At 39.8% G+C, this 25,428-nt stretch overlaps 1 protein-coding gene across 2 annotated transcripts in view; it reads left to right on the top strand.

The window, feature by feature from the left end:
• The window catches only part of zswim5 (zinc finger, SWIM-type containing 5), a 56,259-nt gene that overhangs the window by 22,043 nt on the left and 8,788 nt on the right, over positions 1-25,428 (top strand). Inside the window, exons 2-11 of one of the 2 annotated variants that reach the window (XM_086095509.1) lie at positions 14,803-14,990; positions 16,067-16,235; positions 17,192-17,340; positions 18,359-18,509; positions 19,034-19,210; positions 20,414-20,611; positions 20,894-21,040; positions 21,152-21,289; positions 23,909-24,060; positions 24,333-24,435. In XM_086095509.1, the coding sequence (XP_085951635.1) occupies positions 14,803-14,990; positions 16,067-16,235; positions 17,192-17,340; positions 18,359-18,509; positions 19,034-19,210; positions 20,414-20,611; positions 20,894-21,040; positions 21,152-21,289; positions 23,909-24,060; positions 24,333-24,435 (1,572 nt within the window). The remainder of the gene's footprint in view (positions 1-14,802; positions 14,991-16,066; positions 16,236-17,191; positions 17,341-18,358; positions 18,510-19,033; positions 19,211-20,413; positions 20,612-20,893; positions 21,041-21,151; positions 21,290-23,908; positions 24,061-24,332; positions 24,436-25,428) is intronic. The other variant, XM_086095519.1, reaches the window with a different exon arrangement.

The following is a 25,428-nucleotide window of genomic DNA, read 5'->3' as shown; positions in this document are numbered from 1 at the left end:
AGTTTTGTCAGACTGCAGGCAGGCAAGCAGCCAGCTTGCTCTCTGGACTAAAAACACACAGCTATCATGACAACAATTAATGCTCGGCCGCTAAACAGACGAGGTTTGCAGGGCAAAAAACGCTTCTCACTGGTCAGACATGGGGCTCCGTGTCCCAGACGTCGCACCCGCCATCGGTGGCAGGCAGCCAATTAAAGAGATACTTGACTCATTGAGCCATTTTCAGCAGTAAAATTTTTTGTCCAGAATTAAGATGATTACTTCATTATTTTTCATGTAAAATTAATATCTTTAAAAACACATTTCCCACTTGCTGTTGATTGAAGATGACATCACCTGTGCTGAGGAAACAGTTAATGACTGATCATGGCTCACTTTGTGTCATTACCCGTTTCCTCAGCACAGGTGATGTCATCTTCAATCAACAGCAATTGGCAAAATAAGTTTTGTAAGGTATTAATTGTTCATGAAAAATAATGTTTTTCGGACCAGCCTAATGTGGCCGTTTTTGATGCGTCATTTGGATGAGTGGTGCGAGTCTACCCACTGGAGGTGGGCGGGGAGTCAAGCTAACCCTTTTGATTGAAACTTCATATATAATGACCTGTGAACAATTCAAGTTAAGAAAAGCCTCTGGCAACACATTGATTGTGTTCTTATCTTGGGGATTTATTATTGAAGGCAACAGCATGGAAGCTGTTCTTTTGGATGTATACAGAACCTGTGTGAATGTATAATACACAGACAAGGGGGAAAGTGCATAATTAAATAAATGGAGAGAAATAATGTTCTGTAGAACAATATCGATACTCTATTACATGTTGTCAAGGTCTCTTTCGCTTACCCCGGTTATGTATTATTTTGAGGGTGACAGAGAAACTCAATGAATGTCAAGCATTTGGAAGTATTTTCATTTGTCAACCCAAGGCTCCTAAAGGGCATTGTGTAGCATTGTTTACCAGCATCCCCGCCTTGTTCATTGTGTGTGTGTGTGTGTGTGTGTGTGTGTGTGCGTGTGTGCGTGTAGTGCATTCATGCTCGTGTGAGATTTGTTATTATCAGAACATTGTGTCTTTGCATAGATACGTTCGCCAGTGTGTGGTTAAGCACTTGCAGGAATGACTGGATCCCCAGAATAGCCACTGTCCATTGTACCGCTACACGATTGTGAATGACAGTTGACTCCATTGGACGGTTGCTTTCTTGTGTGTTGTTGTGGCAACAGGATGCTTTGTAGAGTTTTAAAAGGCATGGAATTGTTGCCTGGAAGACTTTGCTTCATATACCTCGTATAGTGCTTCTACATGTGACATTATTCTATTGGCTGAGCATATTCAACACAGTGTACTATATGTACTTTGTTAAAATGCCCAATCAGGAAACAAAGAACGTGATTGTCCCTGTATACATTTGACAAGCACAATGACACATTCTCCAGTTCCTTCATTTTAGATGAGGACAAAAAGATAAAGCAGCCGAACGTGTACAGTATATGACCCAGGCTAAGATGAATTCTGAGCATGCATTTTTTCACTGAAGGACAGAATAGTCTAAACGTTTCCAGCTTTGTTCTACAACAACATGGGTTATTTAAAAAGATGACAAACACGGAGATTATCCTTTACAGAATTGTCAAGGCGTGTTGTTAAATACTGATGTGTTGTCATTCTTATCCCCAATGTGGGATAAGCATTAGAAAGTAATTACTGTACGACGTAGAAAATAGGGTTGGGGAAAACTTTTTCCAACTTAAATAAAAAAATAAAAAGCTAATGACAATGACATTATTCAACAATTAGTTTATTGTCCCTTTTCTGGGATTTGCTTCATTTATCCAGAAGCCATACACCAGCTTTTAATAAAAAAAAAATTGCCCAGCATGAAAGGTGCAGTGAATGCTGTTGAAGCTGCTAGAAAGATTTGAATGTAGTCTTTATTTCCCTACGCCGTGCCCCACCCTTGAATCCCTGACTAAAGCAACATCCCTCACGAATAAAAATGTTACATGCACAGTATGTAATTACCTATGGCTGCTATGTTAGTAGCTGCACTGGTTCGTGCTAGAAAGTTGCCGAACATGAAATGTTACTGGTTTGATGTTGTATTTTATCAATTAAAAATACAACAAAGGTGATCAATTTACCTGATGACCTGGTGAGAATGATGACTTTGACAGTGGTATCCCATGCCCAGCTATGCAGACATCTACAGTGATTCCATGTTTACCCTTGATTTGTCTCAAGGGCTGTCTTTGTAACTTTTGTTGCGAACCGGAACTGGAGTTCAATAATTGAAAAAGCGCGACATGAGTATGAGTGGCCATGCTTTCTTTCTCACCAGTCCCTGGTTGACCAGTTTTCTGATGCCATGACAAGTTTTGAAGTAAATATTAGCACTAACAGAGAATATCTCAAATCTGATTGATATTTACATGCATTTAATCAAATCACGAGTTGTTCTGCTTTCTCTTTTCCATTAGTATTTTTTTTATTCCACCCTCCAAGTATTCTAATCTATTCTATCTAAGCAGTGCATTTTCTTTTAGTAGCTACTGTCCCCAGGCTTCCTCCACTTGGCCTTCTGGCTGCCGCCTGGCTGCCAGTTGCCTTTCTCCCATTGAGGTCCAACAATGGCAGGCAAGACTCCAGCCTTAACGCCTCCAACCTGGGTCTTAGTGGGGGTGTTGCGGTAAGGCGGTGTTTGGGGCGCAAGATTTGAAAAGGCTTCACTTGACTGTGGGGGCAGCAAATGGTATAGAAGCCAAGAAAAAGCAGGTCATGCCCAGATTAGACTTCAATGTATGGCTTTTGCATGACTGCCTGCCATGTCATCAAGATGGTCTTGTGCCCTAAAGCAGGAGAGCAGCATGAGAGAAGACTGGAAATTTAAGTTGGTGAACTAATAACATGGAAGTGTTACTACAGTAGTAGAGCTGCAGTGTCTTGAGCTGCTTAAGCTTAACACACTTTCAGGGTACATGAATTGGAAGGGGGTCCTCTTAATCTGGCAAGAGTGGCGTCATAATGCATTCAAGCTGATTTGGTGATGCATGTTTCCTTTGTGCGTGTTTTTACACTAACTGTCTGTGTAATATGCACACACACACACACACATACACACTCAAATCCCCCTCTGTTTTGGGCCCCATCCCCATATGGTGGCTGGGCTTGATGAGAGCTTGATGAAGTCAACCAGAAGTCCCCCACCCCCTATTTTTGTGTGTGTGTGTGCGTGCGGGTGTGTGTGTGTGGGGGGGGGGGGGGGGGGGGGAGAGAGAGAGGGTATGTGTGAATTTTGAGGCTTTATATTGGCTTGCAAGCTATTTTCATTATATTTCATTAATGATTAATTTCAAGCATGATTGTGCGAGGCTCGCCATGATCAGCTCTGTAGGGGTGGAGTCTAATCAGTAGGTGGAAGGGTTCCTTAACCCTCAGACTTGCAAATGGTCCAACCACACCCTAAATGTCATGACATTTTTGTTAGACAAATAAAACCCTAACCTCCACATTGAACTTTATGTTTGCGTTACGACAACCACCGGAGAATATTTGCCGGATTTCACTTAATGATTTAGAACAGTTGAGTTTCACAAGATCAGGAATGATTTCATGTGTATGAGGCACACAACACTTAAGTATAATGCTAGGTAACTTGAGGCCGAACACAAAATGTCGCTTTGCGCCGTGTCTCGTGCTTTTGTCCGTGAGGGTGAGGTGTTGCTTCCAGGGGCTCCTTCTTCTCCTCAGACGGAAAAAAAGTTTGAACATAGCTAGTTTAGTGAACAGCGGATGTTTTGGCTACGAAATGCTATCTTGGCTCAGTTTTAAGTTAAGTTTTTATCCATCTCGGGGCGGCCATTTTGCCACTTGCTGTCCACTGAAGATGACATCAATGTCGCTCAGGTCTCAGGCAACAACCAATTACAGCGCAGCTTCAGAAAACAGGTGAGCTTTGATTGGTTGTTGCCTGAGCCCTGAGCAACATTGATGCATTTTCAGCCGACAGCAAGTAGCAAAATGGCCGCCCCCTGAGATGGATAATAATGGATGGATTTTGCTTCATAACTCATATTCCACAAATGTAATATTAAACAATATGTCATGTTTAGGCTAGTGAGGTCATATATAGCATATTTGGTCAAGATATGTTTAAGGTTGACTTCCACTTTAAACAAGTCACAATCCACTCATCAGACATGCCAACTTCCTTGCTCCCCATTCCCCGTGTCTGTTCCTTTTCGGCTTGGTCCCGGCCGACATTAGAAGCTGGCTGTGTTATTTACTTCCCCGTCCCACAAACAACAATGATCTTGGCCACATTATTTTTATTTCACCATGCAGTGTGTGTCTGTTTTAAAAAAACAGACACACTTTCTTGTGCTGCGCTTGCATTTGACGTAGCAAGTTACATTCTCAACGCTGATTCACCAACATTTCACATCAGCAAACCATGGCAAAATAGGTAGAGTAAAGTTTTCACATCGTCTGGCACGCAAATGCGCGTGAGCGCCCAAACTGCATGGAATATATAGGAAAACGCGCTGCCAGAAATGCCCAGCTTGCATTCAGTCTGACAGCAGCATTAGTCAGGCAACAACATGGAGTTGTACATTTTTCTGAACATTTTATATTTGACGCACTTTTGGACTGCAGCTGGTCAATCGTAACCTAAAAATGCAATAATTTCATCACAGATATAATATAGTAAATTGTTCAGCAATTCAGTATTTTAATCTTAATCTCTTTGTAATGTTGTTGCCGTTGTGTAGCAGCTTTTTCTTTGATTTTGAAGCACATAGGCTATTTGGTTACCATTCAGTGGGAAGTAGTGGGTTTAACATAAGATTACGTTTTTCGCTGGGTCTTACGTCTGCTTTAAGGTAATTAAAACTGCGTCCAACCTGAGACAACTATCCATTCCACATTGTTTAAGTCTGTAGTTGTCATAGAAGGTGGACTAGCACAACCTGTTGCCATGTAAACAAAATGCTGGTTCCGGTTCATATCGGAAGTCAGGCACATAATTCACTCAGGGGTTGCAGATTAATAAAAGGCTCCAACAACAAACGTCAATCCACTGTAGATTTGTATATACCTGTACTAGCAGCACAAACACCATAAACAAGGGTAAAAACAACGCTTTCATATGGTCACTACTATGGTATACGAGCAACACAAAAAATGGGGAATTTGTAGATATAACGTGAAGTGAAGCCCCATTTTTATGTAGCTATATTAGCAGTGTCCTTCTTAAATGCGCCATCATTACAAGGTACCACAGAACAAATATAAAGTCCATGAATAAGTTTAACTCACTCACCATAACTTTATATCAAGAGCTACTCATCCCATACTGTGCAGACTAGAGCGGGCCTCATGTGTGGGAATCACCTGTCGCCGTATGTCCATGCACCTTCCTTTTTCTTCTTGGTTGTAGGCTCTTATGGACAGTGTTGGGAATGTTACTTAAAAATAGTAATTAGTTATAGTTACTCATTACTTGCTCAAAAACGTAAGTGAGTTAGGAACTGAATTACTTCATAATAAAAGAGGCTCCTCCTCAGACAGAAAAAAAAAGTTGGGCAAAAGACAAGATATATAATGTTCAGTGTATGGATGGATAGATTGTCTTATTTTGAAATTGATGCCTGCAATACGTTCCAAAAATGCTGGAGCTGGGGCAACAAATGACTGAAAAAACACCTCTTTGGAGCATTCCACAGGTATACAGGTTATATGGAAAACATAAACAAATATGTTGCGATATTTCACGTTCGGTCTGAACGTAGCATAATGGATATTTCCACATAGTCTCAGGAACACTTCAGAAAACTGTTGTCAATGAGGGTCTCCATTAAAAGAGATACGTATCTCGACACATGGGGTTCAATACGATTCAAGTACGGCTCGATTATAAAGTGGAATGATTCTATTCAGTTTGATTCTTTGGGAGTACGATTTGATTTGATATGGTAGTACTCAGTTTGAGATGGGATGATGCAATGAGGTTCTTATTTTACTTACCTATGAATGAACTTGACTTCTGTAAATGTGGCATTTGATTCAAAGATATATCTCTCTAGTAAAAGATTATTTGATGTGTATTGATTAATTTTAAGGTGGAATGATTCGGTTTGATTCGATGGACTCGCACCTGTTAAATAAAATCCCATTTTCAAATTGTTTTTTGTTACACAACCTAGTTGTCCGTTCACACAGTTTGTCGCCACGTTTTTCTACATTTTGATATTTGATGGGTCGGCTATGCAAATGTTTAGCGTTGAGAAATCCCTTGCAACTGGGACCCTCCAGATTTGAAGTGAAGCGCCGTGGTGCAGACAATGCACGGATGGATGCACTAGGGCTGTGGTGTCCTTGATCAATGCACGGGCACCCCGATCTGCTCCACAGGCACTACAAGTCGCCTCATGCTTCAATTTTCATTTACTGTTTTGTTTTGATTTTTGTACTCACTGAATGGGTTAAAAGCAGAAGACAAATGTACTAAATGTTTTTGAATTCCCAACCCATAATAAGGGATTCTTATTCTTGGGATGTCATATTAGCTTGTTATTTTTGTTATATCTATATTTATATACAGTTTTTTTTGTTTATTTTTTTTAGTCTTGCATTTATTTAATAAGAAATTCAATATACCATATTGTGCAATAGCCACAGCATATAACATATTGATCATCTTGCAGGTTCATTCTTGGTCTCGAATTGTGTGAGCGTAAGCAGTGTTATAAAGCAAATCACAATTGTATGCACACTGAGGGCTGAAAAAAAATGTGGTCTTATCCCAATTTCTTTAGCCTTCAGTTATCAGGATCTACAGAAACTGGAGAAAAGACAGCTTTTGTCTCACACACACACACACACGCGCACGCACGCACGCACACACGCACGCACGCAAATGCCCTTCGATTCATCTTCACCTGAAGTTCAGCTTTGCATTCACTCAATGTGTTTGTGTGTGAGCGTAGCTGCTCTTAGCCGCCTGCGCCTTTTGAGTTCCTGTATTCCCATGCAAGCTGAAAGCAGCATTTCAGCTTTTTCCTCTCAGAGTAACCTTCAATGCTGTGACGTGAACCTTTACAATGGCTTGAATTGACCAAGTGACTCTTTTGACAGCAGAATGTGTGCCCGTCTTGAATTGAATTGCTTTAGCTCTTTGCTTGTATGGCTCCTTTCAAATTAGACAGATAAAGTCCTTGGTTGAATCTTAAATGCAGGCAAGCAAAGGATACCATTCGTCCCTCCACACTCCTCGTTTACCTTCAGAAAGACATCTCTGTGTGTGTGTGTGTGTGTGTGTGGGGGGGGGGGGGGTTGTGTGTGTGTGTGTGTGTGTGTGTGTGTGTGTGTGTGTGTGTGTGTGTGTGTGTGTGTGTGTGTGTGTGTGTGTGTGTGTGTGTGTGGGTGGGTGGGTGGGTGGGTGGGTGGGTGGGTGTGGGTGGGTGGGTGTGCATGTGCAAACATCATAAACGGAATTCGGAGCGTGCGTTAATATCGTCATTCTGATAGCCGTTCTTCAAGACTAAACTGTTTTTATTTCTGACCTCTGGTCAGTCGAGGTGGGCAATTTGTTGCTGGCACAGCTTTTGCTGACTTCCACCTGTTCCACCAGAGCTGTATTTTGGGCCATTTGCTTTTTTGCACTGACACATAAGAGATGAAAGGCACTTAATTAACCTGCCGTGAACCACCACCCCCACACCCAGCTTTTCCTCTTTCCCCCATTGCAACAGAAAAGAGAAAATCAGGTAATCAATTCAGTGAAAACATGACAAATGAGTCCCTGCGGTTAGTGAGTTTGTGTGCGCGTGTGTGTCGGGCAGGGCTGCTGGGAAATCACAAATGAAACAATCCGGTTGTTATCGCATCAGCAAACACTGCAAAAGGAAGGGATGGATGACTGAATGATGGATGGATGCATAGATGGATAGGCAGAGGGAGGAGATGATTCAGTGTGGCCAATGTGTATTTGTGCATATGCACGTCTGTTGTGCACAGATAGATGGCTGATTGAATACAGGGCCATGTGGGTGTCTGTGTGACTGGGAGCGTGCAAAGGGGTGCCGTGTTAACCTTGGAGCTGTCAGAACAGATGGGAGATGGGAAGGGCTGCAGGGGATGTGTTTGCTGCTGGAGGGGGATGGATACCAGGGCACGTTTGCAAAGGAGCTGTGAGGTCGTAAGGAGGAGATGACAGGGCTGGTTCGTCTGCTGGACGTATTATAGAATCAGTGTTAGAATGAAGTGTACAAAAATCAATCATTAGGTTTGGCTTGTGTTCATAAATAAAGTTGACTTGCGGAGCAATTTTGCGAATCAATTACTTAATTTCAGTAGCAACTTTCAAATTTTGTGGATAATTTTTTTCCGCAGGGTAAATAACTCATTCACTCCCAGCCCTTTTTTGACTGAAGCTTTAAGTGGCCTCTTCAGGTCAGAGGCTGCATCAAAGCCCTCTGTATGCGCTAGCATAAAAATAAAAAATGTGTAAGTGAGTTTTTGGGACCATGGCAATATTTAAAATAAAACGTTTTTAAACACATTTGGGAGCAAATGAGTTGAGCAAGGGTTTTATTAAACAATACAAATATGACAATGTAATGAATAAACAAATCGGTTTTCTTTTTGATGTAAGCAACAGTTCTTATTTCTTAGATTCACATTGTGAGTAGCAGCAAACTGTATTTTCTTGTCGAGAAGCAAAGCTTCATTGATTTCTTTTTTACAAATAAATCTATGTATGTAAATTCAAAACTCAGCACAACATAACTGATTTTTTTTTTTATGCTATTATTTTCTAACCTTTCTGGCGAGGGGTGTAGCGTACAATATTTCAATTCTGATTTCCGGTTCAGTTTAGCGAATAGATATTCTCTACATAGTCCAGACATATATTAATTTACCTGCAATTTTGATGTGCAAAGTTGCATACACTCCACTTTAACACAGCCAGATGTCTATGAAAAGTGTAGTCAATCACCCATGCACGTAATTCTGGTGTCATTCTTAGGTTAGTTTAGTAATTAGCATGGCTTGTATCTTTTTTTGTTGGTTCAGCCGGACCGGCTTTGAGTGGGGAAGAGTGAATACCAACAAATGTGCAAATAAGCAAATTTGCGGGTGCTCTCCCCCACTCGCATCATGCCATCTGGGCTACTCGGCACGCATTCTCGCCTATCTGCACAAACGGTATCAACTTAAATGTAATCGCACTGAAATCGGTGTTTGGTTTGACTGCATCATAATCTAATGGTGTGCAGTGTTACAACATTTTAAGCATGAAATTTAGTTAGGAAGTGATTAAAGTAGGTTTCTGGAGGGGTACAGTATGTGTAGTATTTTTGTGGAACCTTGAGAAAAATCGAATTAATGGAATATTTATTTGGAATTTGCAATGAGGAGTGGGGTTTGTCTATGGGGAGGCATTAGAATAAGACCGCTGTCTATTTAAAAATGTGCGAGCGTGTGCATGCACATACATATACTTTGGCTCACCGCCCGGCACTATTCCCCCAGCTGATTAGGGTTAATAGCCTAGACCATGAGGAATTGTCTGTCTCCTCATTGGCTGACTTGCTGAGAGGTGGGAGGGTTTTTCAGCATGTGACAGATGGCGGCGCTGTGTGCAATTGTGGATGTACAATGGAAAGATGTACAATGGCGCTTGTTGTCCTCCACTCCCCTGCTCTACACTCATTTTGTTTCCTCACTATTTTATTTCTCTCTCCCTTATGCAAACGTTCACATGCACTTGCCAATTGTACTGAGCATTCTGCTATTATGTTAGCAATCATGCATGACTTTTCATTTCAAGTAAAGCAAAAATGCTACGTGTAGGCTTTGTGTAGTCTCTTTCGTGAAACGCATAATGTAGATATGATTTGTGGAGGGCTGAAAGCACACAGCCTCGTGTTGTGTCGTTACTACCCAATGATACACACCATGTTGGTGAGATGTCAGCAGGGGACTATCAAAGCAAACACACATACCTGCAACACAAGAGCAAAAGCATTACACACACACTACACAGAGTTGTGTGTTCCCTTAGGATTAGAATGCATTGTTGTACTTTTCCCATACACTCATAAATCACCTTTGTTCAAAATTAATGTATGTTGCCAAACTAAACCTAGGATTTAAAACAAAACACCAGTGCACACGTGTGGCTGTCTGTGTGTGAGAGAGAGATGAGTGATATCTTCTGTGAATATCACTGCTTTTTCGTTTCATCTGTTGGCTGCGGCATTAAGAACAAAAGCGGGCAGGCTTTGAAAAGGTTGTTTTGTGTGCTGTGTTTTATGTTTCTGTGTATGAGTGCACAGACTGTCGGACACAGCATCTGTTTTTTTTTTTCTTATCAAGTGTCATTGGATCCCCATCTGCTGAAGACATACTGTTTCTCTCGACCACACACTGAGGAACACTGCCATGTGAGAGTACCTTCATAACAAGAAAGTAGTATCCAGTGGTTACTTTGCGGTTCACTTATCGCGGATTCACTATATCACGGATTTGTATTTGGGTCCAACATTCATACATTACGGGGTTTATTTTAGGTTGTACCTCGCTATTTTGCAGGTTTTTCAGAGATTATTACCCCCCTGATCACCTGCGCTGCCCCCACGCCTCCTGGATTTACCGTATTCGTGCTGCTATTTTTATTGTTATATTTACAAAGTTAACAAGTGTGGAGAAGGATGAGAACTGTGTGGTGGCTTCGTTATGGCTCAGTAGAAGCATAACGGGTTTTGTTGGAAAGGGAACTTTCAGAATCTGCAATTAATTCATTGGTGCTTATTTTAGTAACTTAAGCTTTTGTTTTCTTTGACCTTGAAATTGGCCTTGTACATCACGTGACCTTAACATTTTTCATGAAATGTAATCCCTCACATGTTCTCTCAAACATTATAAAAATTTCAGAGATTTGTTTGTTTGTTTGTTTTGCAGCAATAAGGAGTCAAAGTATCCATACCCTCAGAATGTTCGTTGAATATACATTGAAGTCTGAGGGTATTAATACCCAAAAGACCACCTGAGCAGCCTGCGGGCCTGTTCTAAAAATTGCTTTCCAGAAATGGCACAATGTAATTTTCTAGGAATGTTGTAGAAGTGATCAAAATGTAATCATTAACATGATCAATGTCTTCACACAAATGAATATCACTAATTAATAATAATAATACTGTATAGGATAATATTATTAAATGTCCTTTTGAGCAAATTTGTTATTTCAGTAGCGTGTATCAATCTGGTAGCAATTCGCATTAATCAGTACCCAAGAAGTAGCGATCAGCTTCAAAAAGGTTGGTGACCCCTAGTTGTTTAAAGGTGTGACATTTGTATAGGAAGTTTTCCCCTCCTAGACTTTATACTAGCTTTATACTGTAGCACACGGGTTATGTCATGTCTGTTGGCTATGTAAATAAGATACTTCCTCATTTCTGTCTGTGCTTCTTCTCTCAGGGCCATTGTTTTCTGCATGTCTGTGTCTTTCTGGTCGTCTCGCGCTCATACCGAAAAAGGCTGCACCCACTTTGGACAAATTTGCAAGCTCTGTCATTGTCGCTACTGAAATACCGGTCTTAAAATGATGAAATCATATTATAGTATCATTTTGACGGCGTGGATCACGGTCCTTTTCAACTACCCATGAATAGTGCAGGCCTCTGAGCTGTTGTTCTTTCTGTGATTTGTTTGTTGATGTATTTTCACTAAATATGTGGACCACATGCAAATAAGAGTTTAACATGTAGAGAGCCAGAGGGGATGATAATATATGTTCTGATTGCAAATTTATGTTCATATACTAATTGTGCTGCAATACTCAATAACTGGTAAAACTTGTCATCTATAACTTCCTGTTTATAACTCATCCAGCTGTGTCCATCTTAATGTCAAAATTCCAATTTCTGAAAAAAAAAAAAAGAATTAACCATTTACATGCGTGAGTAGACAGAGAAACTTCCTACATGGTAATGTGATCGAACCCGGGTTTAAACCGTGACGCACAAGACCCATAATGATGCAATTAGACCTCATTTCCGCGTCTTATTTTCTTTTGTCGATAAGACATTGTTTTCATATCACTCACAGACTGTCACCACACTAATAAAGAAGTCGGTTCCTCCTCGCTCCAAAAATATATTGCTGTGCTGCGTCAAAGTTTTGCCATTTTTGTTTATCTCTGCATGTGTATTTCTGGTGAAGTAGCACGCATGCATGCGTGATGGCTGCACGTACATTCTGTACAAAAAAATAATAAAGTTCCATTCTGCATTATTCCGTGTGAATAATAATAATAATAATAATGCAGAACACAAACCATTGCTTCGTTCAATTCAGATCTAGTTTATAAGAACGTGTACCGAATAAGAGCATACGTATTTGGGTTTTTGCACGTTTAAATGGCGTTTCAAAAGGGTGTTGATGTAGTCAATGAGTCCCTGTGAGTCTATGAAATTTGAGGATCTTTTTTTAAATAATCTTTTTTGTGTTCCTGTTGGTAAATGGTTTTGTCTATTGTTCAGTTCAAGACTTGTTCATGGCATGCCTGAAAGAATATACAATATAAATAAGCCTCATGCAATCAAACGTCTGGTCTGATTCCCAATTCGCCCCAGAAATTTTGAAGCATCCTTTTGGAATATGTTGTGCTTTGTAAAATTTTTAATGTTCATTCCTTTTACGGGGTAGGAAACTTCCACCTTAATTGTAACTTGAGGGGAGAGCGCTTTCATTTCATTTCATTAATAATTGTTTCAAACTAATATGGTCATGCAGGTGACATTTCTGTCTACTGAGTGCCAGGTTACTGGAATGTATGACTTTGATTAGTAAATTTTTTTACGGGAAAAAAAATTGTGTCCATCGCCCTTACAAGGTTTTCATTTTAGTCCTCCGTTTCCTATCACTATTTCTTTGCCAAGGTGATTCAGCGGAAATACGGCGTCATTCAGCGACTATGGACGATTAGAAATTTACTGGAAATTACAACAAAAGTAAGCCCTTGTGGGTTCTTAAGAATTCAGATTCATGGCTATATAAGCAGCTACGAAAGAACACTCTTGTTGCAATGAGAAGAGAGACAATTTAGCATCCAATCTTTCCGGCGCCAAACTCTCTTTGAATTTGCTCTTAGCGGATCAGCCAACTGGATCACTCGACCCTTCTACCTAAAGCTAACTTTTTACCTGCAGTCTTTTTTACATGTTTTGGCAAATTGGGTTTGTAAACCCATTTTCATTAGAACCTTTGTTGGATTTAACATCTACTTTGGAATGGTATGTTTAGAACCTGAATTATCAATGAGTAAAAACAATTTGTTACACAATACTCGATTGCCATTGTTGTATTTTCCCACTCCTTGTAATCGAGTTACGGCTTAATCAGCTCTTGCTTTATCTGTTCATTACAAGATTGTATTTCTAAAACAAACACAGCCTCCCGCTATCCTTTTTACGCCGCATAGTACTTATACTGAATAAACAGCTGAAGTACCATCTAATTGCCTGACCATAAGATTCCCAAAGAGTTATACCGACTAACGTTTAACGAGTCCAGGCCGTCCTCGAAAGCTAAATTAGATCATTAGATCATTAGTGGTCGAACCTACACCCTACATCTAAAAGGGTACTCGATAAAGTTGCAGGTTGACTTCAACTGTGTGATGTTCTAAACGTGGCTAGTAAGAACCTCAACGAATCTCTGTCAACATCTGTCCTTGGCACCATCCTGTTAGCATGAGCGAGGTTCACGGGAAGTTTTAAGCCTTCAGATGGACAGTCGGTCAGGACCTTTTAGAACCAGGAAAATTACTAGAAGTTCTAGAAGTTCTGCAGCAAGCCCTTTTTATTCATCTCTACCATGCTGGTCCATACCGCAGAATTTAACTGTGGGGGTGGCTGGTGGATTCTGGTTGGGTGATGTTACGGGTTTTTGCGTGTGTGGCTGCGTGAAAATAAGATTCTGACACATTTCCCCCTGCCTTGGCCCAAAATAGGCCTGTCATTGTCCAGTTTACTCACGCTTCCTCCCTCAATGTCTTATATTTCTTGCTGGCTTTCTGACTCTCGATGAAGCTCTGAAGGTTGTTGTGGGTTTTGTTTGACGCAACAATCTAATTTGTACACATCTTACCTCTTGCCTCTGACCAACCGCCATTAGAGGTCAGTGCATTTTAAAGAAGTTGTGCGTGAAGGCAGTGGTTACTACACTAGTTCATGATTTCACATGCTAGGCACACCTGTATTACTCACTATTATTTTGTCCATAAACGTTTTTTTGTATTTTGCCTCATATTTCCCCCTTTATCAATCAGTCTTTGAATAGAATACACAATGGGGAGGGCACTTTAGTGGAAGTTGGCGTTAGAGGCTCAAAAACAAATCCAGCAGTCATTTGTCATCTCACTGTGTGAGGAACCTCAACATATCCACTCATGTCTCATGTCTGAGCAGGGAATGTTCCACTGTTAGCGAACCGCCTTCATTTTGTACATTCTTTACAGCTACAGTATGTAGAGAAACGAGAAGCAGGGGTGGTAGGATATCCTGGTTGAGAGACATGTCATTAAGATGTGCATTTTGTACACAAGCTTCCGTCTAGATAGTTTCAAGTTATGTCTCTTTGCTTCTCGCTTGTTTCTTTCCTCACAAGAGTTCATGTTAAAACTCTAAAACTAAGGGACAAAGTTAAACCATTGTGAAGATGTTTCTCTCTTCTTTTTTTTTTATCACAGTGAAAAAGAAGCCAACTTAAATTTCCTTGTTTCTGTCTTGTGCAGGGTTTCACCTGAGTGGCACTGTAACCGAACCCGCCGCCTCAACAGAGCCTGAGGTCACCCACAAGGTGGCCATCAGCTTTGATCGTTGCAAGATTACCTCTGTCACCTGTGGCTGTGGAAATCGGGACATTTTCTACTGCGCCCATGTGGTGGCGCTGTCTCTGTACAGGATTCGCAAGCCTGAACAGGTACAGTGTACACTTGCGCTGGTTTTTCGTTACAGGTTCCAGTATGGCCTGGCACTACACCGCTTCGGTCTCGCTTAGTCTGGCCTGGCTTCCGTTCCTTTTCCATGACAACAGGCGCCAACCATTTGGGGCGGGATCAACTGAATTGTGCAGCCTCCCCCCACTGCACACTCACACTATGCACTGCGGGGTTCTGCCATAAGATTTCATGAGTGGCGAGTCTAGCCATAGGTTTCGCAGTATTTCAAAAATATGAATCACAGTTGCATGAGGAGGCCAAGTTGCAAAAAAAAAATTCTGGCACAGGTAGAGGAGCCATCAATACATACAAAATAGACATAAAAAAACATACTAAATGCATAAGGCTCATTGACAGATAATTTGTCCGATGATACCCATTTTATGAATTATCCGGTGGCGCAACAAAAATGAAATAACCAAATTGGGTCTTTTTTTAAAAGTACATTTAAAGACAGGAGTTTATATCATTCACAAAACAACAACCCATGGTAGCTGCTATCAGGTTTGTACTGTCTCACAACCGTGTAAAAAAAATTACTCTTTTAGCAACTGGTATTTGTCAGTCATCATATTGGCATCATCGTGTGGAATGACCTGAGAATAATAACTACAATGAAATTTGTCCAACAAATATGTTTTCATTTTCATTTTACTTGTGTGGCTAGCTGGTTTTGTTTAGATGGCTAACATTTAGGTAGGTAGGTTAGTTTAAGATGAAAATATTATGTGGCATAACCAACCATCATCTGGTGCAATTGATGTAGAAAGCTTTCTGATAGATGTATGTCCTAAATTATGGCTGTCCTAAATTGTAGATACAGTAATAGTACAAATGTAGAGGTTGTTGAGGTGGGTTCCATGCCGATTGGCTACATCTGTCGGTCAATCAGATGACAGTGATGTCAAGGCCCTGCTGGACATGTATTTCAGAACCACCTACATAAATGTTCCATACTGTAAATAAAAGATGAATGTAAATGGGCTGTGGCATATTTTTTAAAGTTAAGTAATAAATTGGGATATAATGTTATGTGTCAATTGTTGAAACGTTGCAGGTGAAGCTTCGGTTGCCCATCTCAGAAACATTGTTCCAGATGAACAGAGACCAGTTGCAGAAGCTGGTCCAGTACCTGATTACAGCCCACCACACCGAAGTGCTGCCCACAGCTCAGAAACTGGCTGACGAGATCCTCTCATCCAACTCTGAGATCAACCAAGTTCACGGTGCGGAAATATACACTACTTCCTTCTTCTTGTGTCTTTTTTGAGAGAAATATGTCATTTATTTTGATGCTATTCTCTGTTGTAATGATAATGGTCTGGGTGAATATTAGGGGTGTGAATTGCCTAGTACCTGGCGATTCGATTCGTATCACGATTCATAGGTCACGATTAGATTCGTTACCGATTAATCCCGATACGAATCTATACATTGATTATTGTGATTTTTATTTATTTTTACTCAAGTTTAGAAAATACAAATCAGTAAACTTGTACATGTAAATGAAAAAAAGTGGAATGTCATAGAGGAAGTGGACATGTATCGGGGATATGGCAAACTCAAAGCAACTACGTATTTGCCTCTTTTTTTTAATATATATAAAATTTTGTATCCCTCTGTTAATGTTAACTAGTTTGTACAGCTCTCCAGTTCAGCAAAGCCACATTGTGCTTCCTGTCTGTGCTTGACAAGAGAATGGGGTCATGGAGGCTGTTGATCCACGAGCAAGGCTTTGATTGAGGAATGTTTCTGTTTGCTGGTTTGTGTTTCCCACAGCCAAATTGAAACGTGCGGTTTCAGTTCCTCGGCTTCTTGCTTGATCAAAGCTACTCCCCCTTCCCCTGTTCCAAATTGAATTATTTAGAAACATACGCACAGAAGAAAAAGGAAAACCAAAGCAAAGTGGTATCAGCACACTTCCTGCTGCAGAAATAAAAATAAATACTGAATTCCACATTTTGTTTCATTCAGTTTGCTGAGCTGGGCCAATCCTGGATGAGCACAGGAAGTGTGATGTTTTTCTAGAGCGCCTGTTTTGAAATCCATTTCCCATGGACTCAGTCTGTGCTTTGAGAACATGACACAACAATCATTCGTTATTTTTTTGTTATGCTTTCTTTTTGTTAATATGTCTCACATGATGACCAGCTGATTAATTGTGTACGTGTGTTTCCCTCAGGTGCTCCCGATCCAACTGCTGGTGCAAGCATTGATGATGACAACTGCTGGCATCTGGATGAAGATCAAGTCAGGGAACAAGTCAAGCAGTTTTTGTCCCAGGGAGGATACTACGGCTCTGGGAAGCAGCTCAACTCAATGTTTGCAAAGGTACATCTTCCTCTGCTGGATTTATTTTAGTATTCGGGTTTAAAAAATCGATATATCCATATCGAATCGATATTCTTTTTCATAGTCCAATATCGATTCATAAAACCATGAATCGATACTTTTAAATATGGCTACCAAATGCAAATGTACCTTTCTGTTATTCAGAGTTCCCCAAGAGGAACCCAGTGTTTTTGTCACTTAATTCATATAGCGCTGTGGTTGCAATCGATTTCAATTGGTATTTATTGTTTAGATCAGGTCTTGTTCAATAAAACATAAATGATTAATGTAATTGGATTGGATTCAATTCTAAATGTAAATATTCATATTTTTTTCATACTAATGTGCCAATTAAGAGCAAGAAGTTTCTATTTGCAGCATTTATACTTCTGAGAATGTCTTCCATATAAAAGTAAAATTGGTACTGCCTGAAATCCTTAAATTAATCTAAAATCAATATGAATCGTGAATCGAATGGGGGCCTTCTGAATCTAATCGATTTTGGAAATCTGAATCAATACCCAGCCCTAATTCCTCACAACTTATTTTTTAAATGCATTAGTAAACAGCCTGAACACACGAAAAATAACATTTAATGGTATAATATTAAATAAGGCATGAAATATCACCTGAGTGAGTACTGGCACTTAGAAATGTGGGGAAATGTTTTTTCTCAACTATTACGAAAAGTAAAGTTGTTGCCATTGATCATCAATTAGCATGCATTGTTGAAATGAAGTAAAAATAATAATAATAAAACATATTCAACATACAGTGTATTTTTCCTGCTTTTGAAATCCATTACAATTAAATGACAGCTTAAGATAGGCAACTATTACCACCAAAGATTTTGAATATTAATGTTTCTCATCAAAGTCCGTCACAACAAGAAACACAAACACTTGTTGATGAGAAAATTAATAAACATTTAATATAGTTTACTATTTCAACTGTTTCCTCTGCCAATAAGAAAATGTGACAAAACTTCTTTTATTTCATTTGGGTGGGGTCTTTCTAGGTGCGTGAGATGCTAAGAATGCGTGACTCCAACGGTGCCCGGATGCTGACCCTCATAACGGAACAGTTTATGGCAGACCCTCGACTGTCTCTATGGAGACAGCAAGGCACAGGCATGACGGACAAATGCAGGCAACTCTGGGATGAGCTAGGTAAGTGCAGTCAGTGAAAATGTAGTTTACTTAATGTTGTTTTATGTAGTTTCTCGCTGTTCTTTACCTGGCCGGGCCTTTCTACTTACTCATGGCACAGAGTGAACAATGAAGCTCTCGAATCAATATAGCTGTTCAGCTTCTGTGAAATCAATCTGAGCATTTAGGAGGTCAATGTGAACACTTCCTGGGCAAGTGGGGGTGATCATGACACACAACTGACACAGAAATAACACACAGTCTCATGTTTGTCAGTGATCTCATTGAATTGACTAAGACAAAAAAAAAATCAACTATCCTGTTTAAAGACACATAACGTAGAAATACAAATGACCTGCATGTTGTATATGTATATATGTAATTTTATAATAGTGTTAGTGTTATTAAGATACATTTATGTTTGACAAACTCGGGGGAAGATATAGATAGTCCTGCTATTTTGTAATTCAATGAAAACAAATTTGTATCAGTATTTTAATCACTCGAAAAGCATCAACAATGCATTTCTGACCTGACTGCCCTAGGTGCATTGTGGGTTTGTGTGGTGTTAAACCCCCACTGCAAGAGTGAGGAGAAGAGCAGTTGGCTCAAGCAGCTGAAGAAGTGGAGCGACATGGATGTGTGTCCGCTGGAAGATGGCAACTATGGTAGCGAGCTCCCAAATATCACCAATGCTCTGCCGCAGAGCAACCTGGCCCAGGGTCAGTACACAAACACACATACAGTACTATATAGTCGTTCATAGAATTAGAATGCACCGATAAGCACCAAATACAAGCCCTTACATTTGAGTACTCACCGATACCAAGTACTGATGATGTCCTTGCAATTGTGATAAAAATGTGTTTTATTCAAATCTTGTATAAAAAGTAGAGCTGTCAGGTGATTTTAATTTTCTAATCATAATTAATCGCATGACTTCAATAGTTAACTCATGATTCATCACCGATTTTATATCTGTTCTAAATGTACAATAAAATATTTGTTTGTTTTCATACTCTTGTTAACATAAAAGTGGGAAAAAAAAATTAACTAATAGAAATATGACCTAATCTTTTAGTCATTGATACAGCAATTTCATAATAATTCATAACATTGAGTTAAAATTAAAAAGATGTACTGTACTGTAAAAAGCGAGTGTTATATTGATTTGCGTTAAGGTAATTTTTCTGCCACTAGATGGCATAATTGCATTTGTAAGACGATGGTGACAGCTCTCAGTGCATTTGTCTTTTCATATTAAGAACCATCTAATCTTTAACATGAAGTAACTTGTGAAATTTTGCACAAATTATAAAATACAACTTGATCCCAGTCTCCAGTAATCTATGCAATATCATTCAATTTATTACCGCAAAATTTTGATGTGGATGTGTCTGCTGCATTGCGACTGGAATTGCCCCAGTACAGGCTTTCCAAGTAATCAGTCATTAATCGCGCATTTACAAAATTAGTGGCATTAAAGCAACTTTAAATTAACGCACTAATTTTGACACCCCTAATAAAAACTGACTTTTTCACTCCCTTTTAACACGTTGACGGTTAATGTGCCGTGGTGGAATGCTATAGCTTTGTGGTGAGAGCACGGATGGCTCACATGTAGCTTGAGAAACTCGCTTGCAGACAACCCGTCACTTTAATTTGTTCAGGCGGCCGTCTCCGAGCGGATTTTGTCGTCATTTTGCAGAGCATAATTGGCTGTCATCCATGTTTACCTTAAAGTTTCTCCACATGGCTGACATGACTCCTACCCGGAAGGTCAATGTCAAGCTGGTAAAGTATTACAGCTGTTAGAGTATTGAAGCTTTCCATGAACCCAAATATGAGTACAAATGCCGCACCTATACCGATGCGCATCCATTCCTAAATTATACACCATGCCTGGTGTGTGTTTTGCTTGTCAGACTCTCTGTCCAGGCCACGGAGGACCGTGTTCAGCCGGGCAGTCGAGGCTTGCAACCTCCACTGGCAGGGCAGCCATCTTCAGAGGATCATCGGCAGTGATTACTACATGTCTCCATCATACCAGAGAGATGAGGAGAGTCTGCTGTTTAATCCACAGGGCCTGCCCCTCTGGCTTGGTACGCACATACACGCACGCAGTGAGTGAACTATGTCAAACATTGAAATTGTTCATCGATGACCAGTTTTAACTGCATAAACACAATAAAATGTGCACAGCACATACCTGTACTTTCAATGTCTTTAACCAGTTTAAAGTCATGACTAGAGGTCAAACAATCAGTTATTTCTCATATGCAAACAACTTGACTAGTAAGTTTACCCAACATACATGCAGTATACGCATACACAGACGTACATATGCAGTAGTTCTGATGACACTCAGGTCAATTTCTTCAACATGTCACTTGTCAAACCTGCAGACCACGTACCGACAGCATGCGCTCGCGTAGATGCCCTGCGTTCCCACGGTTACTCCAGGGAAGCCTTGCGACTAGCAGTGGCCATCATCAACACGCTCCGCCTCCTACAGCAGCGTGAGATGGATATCTATAAACACCAAAAGAAAGGTACACACACATGCCCGCCACTTTTCTTGTTGATGTCTACTACCTTTTGTCATGTTTTGGGACAACTTATCAATAAAGGGCCCCTCTGACTTTCAATTATCCCTCCCCCAGAGCTTCTTCAGAGGGGCGTGACTACCACCACTAACCTGGAGGGTTGGGTAGGACATCCTCTGGATCCCATTGGCTGCCTGTTTACCACACTCACCGAAACATGTAGGGTCGATGACGACAGCACCATGGACACAGGAGGTACAAAATCATTAACATGTACTGGAAAATAGTCGTATTTAGGTTGCAACTATTTGCCAAAATCATATTTCCAATTCATTTCTCCTCTACCTGTGCCATCTTTGGCACGGTTCTCAGCAAACCTTCAACTGACACATAAAAAAATATATAATAATAATAACCTGCAGTACAGTCTTGTTTTCTATTAAATTCACTGAACGCACAACATTAATTTGTGGTTTAAGGGTTTGGTTACCAAAAACTAAACTGTTCCTTGTTGAACTGATGATGCATTGCCAACAAGAGCTGAGGTGATCCAGCTCAGCAGCAGTGAATCACCAGACAAGAGACTCCTATGTTCTAATGGCAGGACCAAGAGCTATTATGCTCCATAAACTAGCATGGTACAGCCTGCTCCTTAAGACTATATTGTGTTCACTATACATACTACATTATAGACAGTCGATGTATTATTAAAAAAAAAAAATATCTACACAACCTTATTGGAATGACATGTTTCTGTCATATAAACAAAATAGACCATGATCATTTATTTTTTATAACTAATACAAGTTAAAATAAACAACATTGCGCATCCGCTTATAACTGGGGATGTGGCTGTGGTCAGAAACAACCAATCACAATCAAACTCATGTTAAGTTGGAGTAAGAAAACACCTGCAGGCTGCAACCACTTTAAATCTGACGTTTGACCTCTGATTAATCCTGAATAAAGTTGAGCTATTTTAGTATGCTTTTTTTTTTATATATATATATATATCCCGTGGTCCACAAAAAGCTCCCAGAGGAATCAGAGGAATCTCATTGTTCAAAGGTTTCAGTCAGGGGAATGGTAGGCATTAAATAGAGTATAGCATGGAACACAGTGGTGACAATTGTCAAGTGGAGTAAATATGCACAGTATTGACATAATCAAAAAACTAGTCAAGAGGCCAATAGCATGGAGCTGCTGGAATTTCTGGCAAGTACTGGCTGTTGAGCACATATCACAACAATCTCCTATCTTCCTCAAATGTCTGGGCTGTAGTGTAGGTGCAAGACAGAAGCCTCATTTGGTGAAGAAAATCATTCAAAGCCCAGCTACATTTAGCAAGAAAACATTTTAAATCTCCCAACCCAAGTGTATGTGGGAAAATGTGTTCTGTTTGAAATTAAGGTAGAATTTTTGTTTAAAATCCATAATTCCAAAAGGTACCGCATGTTTGGTTTCACAAACACAACACACTACTCATCACCAAAAGAAAGGCAAACCTTGCTCTTTGGGGGGGAATAATGAACAGTTCCAAATACCAGCCAGTGTTGGCTCAAAGTCTTTTACCAAAAGACGATAAGCTTTTGAAATGGTCCAGCCAGAATCCAGCCTGAATCTAACTGTACATATGTTGGTTGATTTGAAGAAGGCTGCTCACAGGAAATAAATGTCCCTAGCAATCTGTACCATTTGGAGACTTTTAGTAAAGAGTGGTCAAATATTGCCACATCATGTTGTGCCATACTGATAGACTCCAGAGCAACTCATTGTTTTAATTAAAGCCAACAAGGCTATAACAAAAGTATTAATTTGAGGGTGTGCATATTTATGCAACTAGATTATTGTGCAGGATTTTTTTTTTCAACCTAAAAGATTTCCATTAATTTTTTAATTGATTTGTGCAGCTTATAGAATATATGAAAAGGGTAGAAGAGGGTTTGAAATTGTGTATGTGTGTTGTTTTTTAATATCACAAAATCCTGGAATTAGAACAGGCGCGTGTAAACTTTTTATATCCATTTTATATATATATATACATATATATATATATATATATATAAAACAATCACCCACTATTCGTGCTCATCCGCACTCAAGATGTATTTATTTTTTCTAAACAGGTGTGTCTTTTTCATGATTACTGGCCTTTAGGGAACTTTTCCATTCAAACAATATATCCTATCGATAGTTTGGATTTTCACTGTGTCCCTCTGTTTTACTGTTCCTGGAACACTGCTGCTCATTTACTCACTCCAGTCATACAGTATATCCCTATGCTAGCCAGGGAGTTGAACCTGTGGACCCTTGGTCACAGAGCACATTCTCTGTCCTATACACCTCTGTTAAACTTTAATCTAAACAGGTAAAAGTCATGCAACGAAAGAAACTTTGGATTGCATGAACCGCTGACTTTATCTTTCTTGGGAAAAGCAAAACAATATATTTTTCTAAGACTGCATAATTTGCTATCACAATATTAGCTACTACTTTAACATTGTGGTCCTTGTTTGTTTGTTTTTTCATAAGTAAGTGTTTGACACTTTTGGTAGCTCTGTGTTTTGAACAGTAGTTTTGTCTATCTATCGCAAGCTGCACTGTAGTTTTGAAGATTTCTTAGTTGTAGAGTAGTTCCCTAAAATCTTAGATTTAATGTTAGTGTTATTTAGCATGGTTACTTGAGTTAGTTTGGACTGGTTTAAAATGAATCCGACCCTAACAGAGCATGCAGGTTAGTTATAAGCGGCGGGGGATCAGTGGCATTTCGTTGGATCATTTTTATTATTATTTCGCCTTAGATTTATAACAAATCAACTGTCATTTCTGAAATTACAATCTGATCTTTGTATTTCTTTTCTCCCCATCTATAAGAGGGTGAGCCCAGACGTCCAGTCTACCACCATGTACCTGTGTGGGGCAGTCATGATGGGAGAGAGTCCTACCTAACTCTAGCCCTGGAGGTGACTCTGATGGGCATGGGCCAACAAAGGATAATGCCAGAGGGTCTCTATGCTCAGGACAAGGTATGAAAGTCCTAAAGTGCAGACTGTCATATACTGTTCACCTTTTTTCCCCTATCATCATGGCATCTTGTTCTCTGGGGGAAAACAAAAAACAGATGCATGAAGTCGATTTTTCATCCAGAACGATTTTTTAAAAGATTACTCAGACGATACAGTATTTCCACAAAAAGTAAAAATGTTTTTGTTGGAACATTGAGTATTGATCATGTACTGTACAGAATATTGTGCAATGTGTTTAACCTTTGAATCTTGTATGGTGTGTTGTCGTGTAGGTGTGCCGCAATGAAGAGCAAATTGTAATAAAGCTGCAAGAGCTAGAGCTGGACGACGTGCTGGTCCAGACCCTCCGGAAACAGGCCATACAGTTACTAGAAGGTACAACAATCAACAAACATTGGACGTGGTGTTGTACTCATTTTACAATGTTTGTCCCATATGACGCGTATTCTAAATGCAAATACACTCCCCTCCAAAAGTATTGGAACAGTGAGGCCAATTCATTTCTTTTTGCAAATTGGGTTTGCAAGCGATGAATATGACACAAGATTCATTATTTATTGACATATGGATCAGATAAATACAACGGCGTATTAAGGCCACGTATAAATATATATTTTTTGGAGGGCGGGGGCAATATTTCAGGAAAAACCCCCGCAAATTTGCAACTTTATAAAGTGACACATTTGCAAGTTTATAAAGTGGCAAATTTGCGAGTTTATTAAGTGACAAAATTGCCACTTTATAGACTCGCAAATTTGCGACTATATGGTGGCAGATTTGCGAGAGAAAAACTCTGAAACTTACGAGAAATACACGTAGCGTAGCTATAGTCTAATCATGTGAGGATTCGTTGATGGTTAATGGGACACTGTTTATAAAATGAAAAGGCAGGATGGAGACGGATTTATTCTTAAATTAAAACTTTACTTGTCATTCATAGCGACAACACTTCCTGATCCCCCATCAGCTGACTAACACTATCCAATCAGATGCTAGCATACCATAGGTAAATGCAAGTGAATGACGGAGAGCAGCAGATTTGCCACAATGAATGTTGTGTAAATAATAATTCTGGAAACATAAATGTACAAGTAAATATAGATTTTAACAAATTAATTTAAATGCTTGATCGTCCGGGTGTGGACCACCTTCACAAAGCAAGGTGTCTTTGTCGCTTTCCAGTGGCCGTACACAAGGCTTCAAAGAGCGAATGCTTAACATGATATGCTTAATCTCTACTAAAGCAATTACTATATCCTTATTTGGAAACCCGACCGAAAAGTATTGGCACAAACAATCGAGTTGTGCGCTATGTGTATTTCTCGTAAGTTTCAATTTGCCACTTTATAAAGTCGCAAATTTGCGTGC

Source organism: Leptonotus elevatus, chromosome 1, assembly GCF_054856555.1.
Source record: "Leptonotus elevatus isolate MCC_2025b chromosome 1, RoL_Lele_1.0, whole genome shotgun sequence".
Lineage (NCBI taxonomy): Eukaryota > Metazoa > Chordata > Actinopteri > Syngnathiformes > Syngnathidae > Leptonotus > Leptonotus elevatus.
This window is presented reverse-complemented; position numbering and strand designations above follow the sequence as displayed.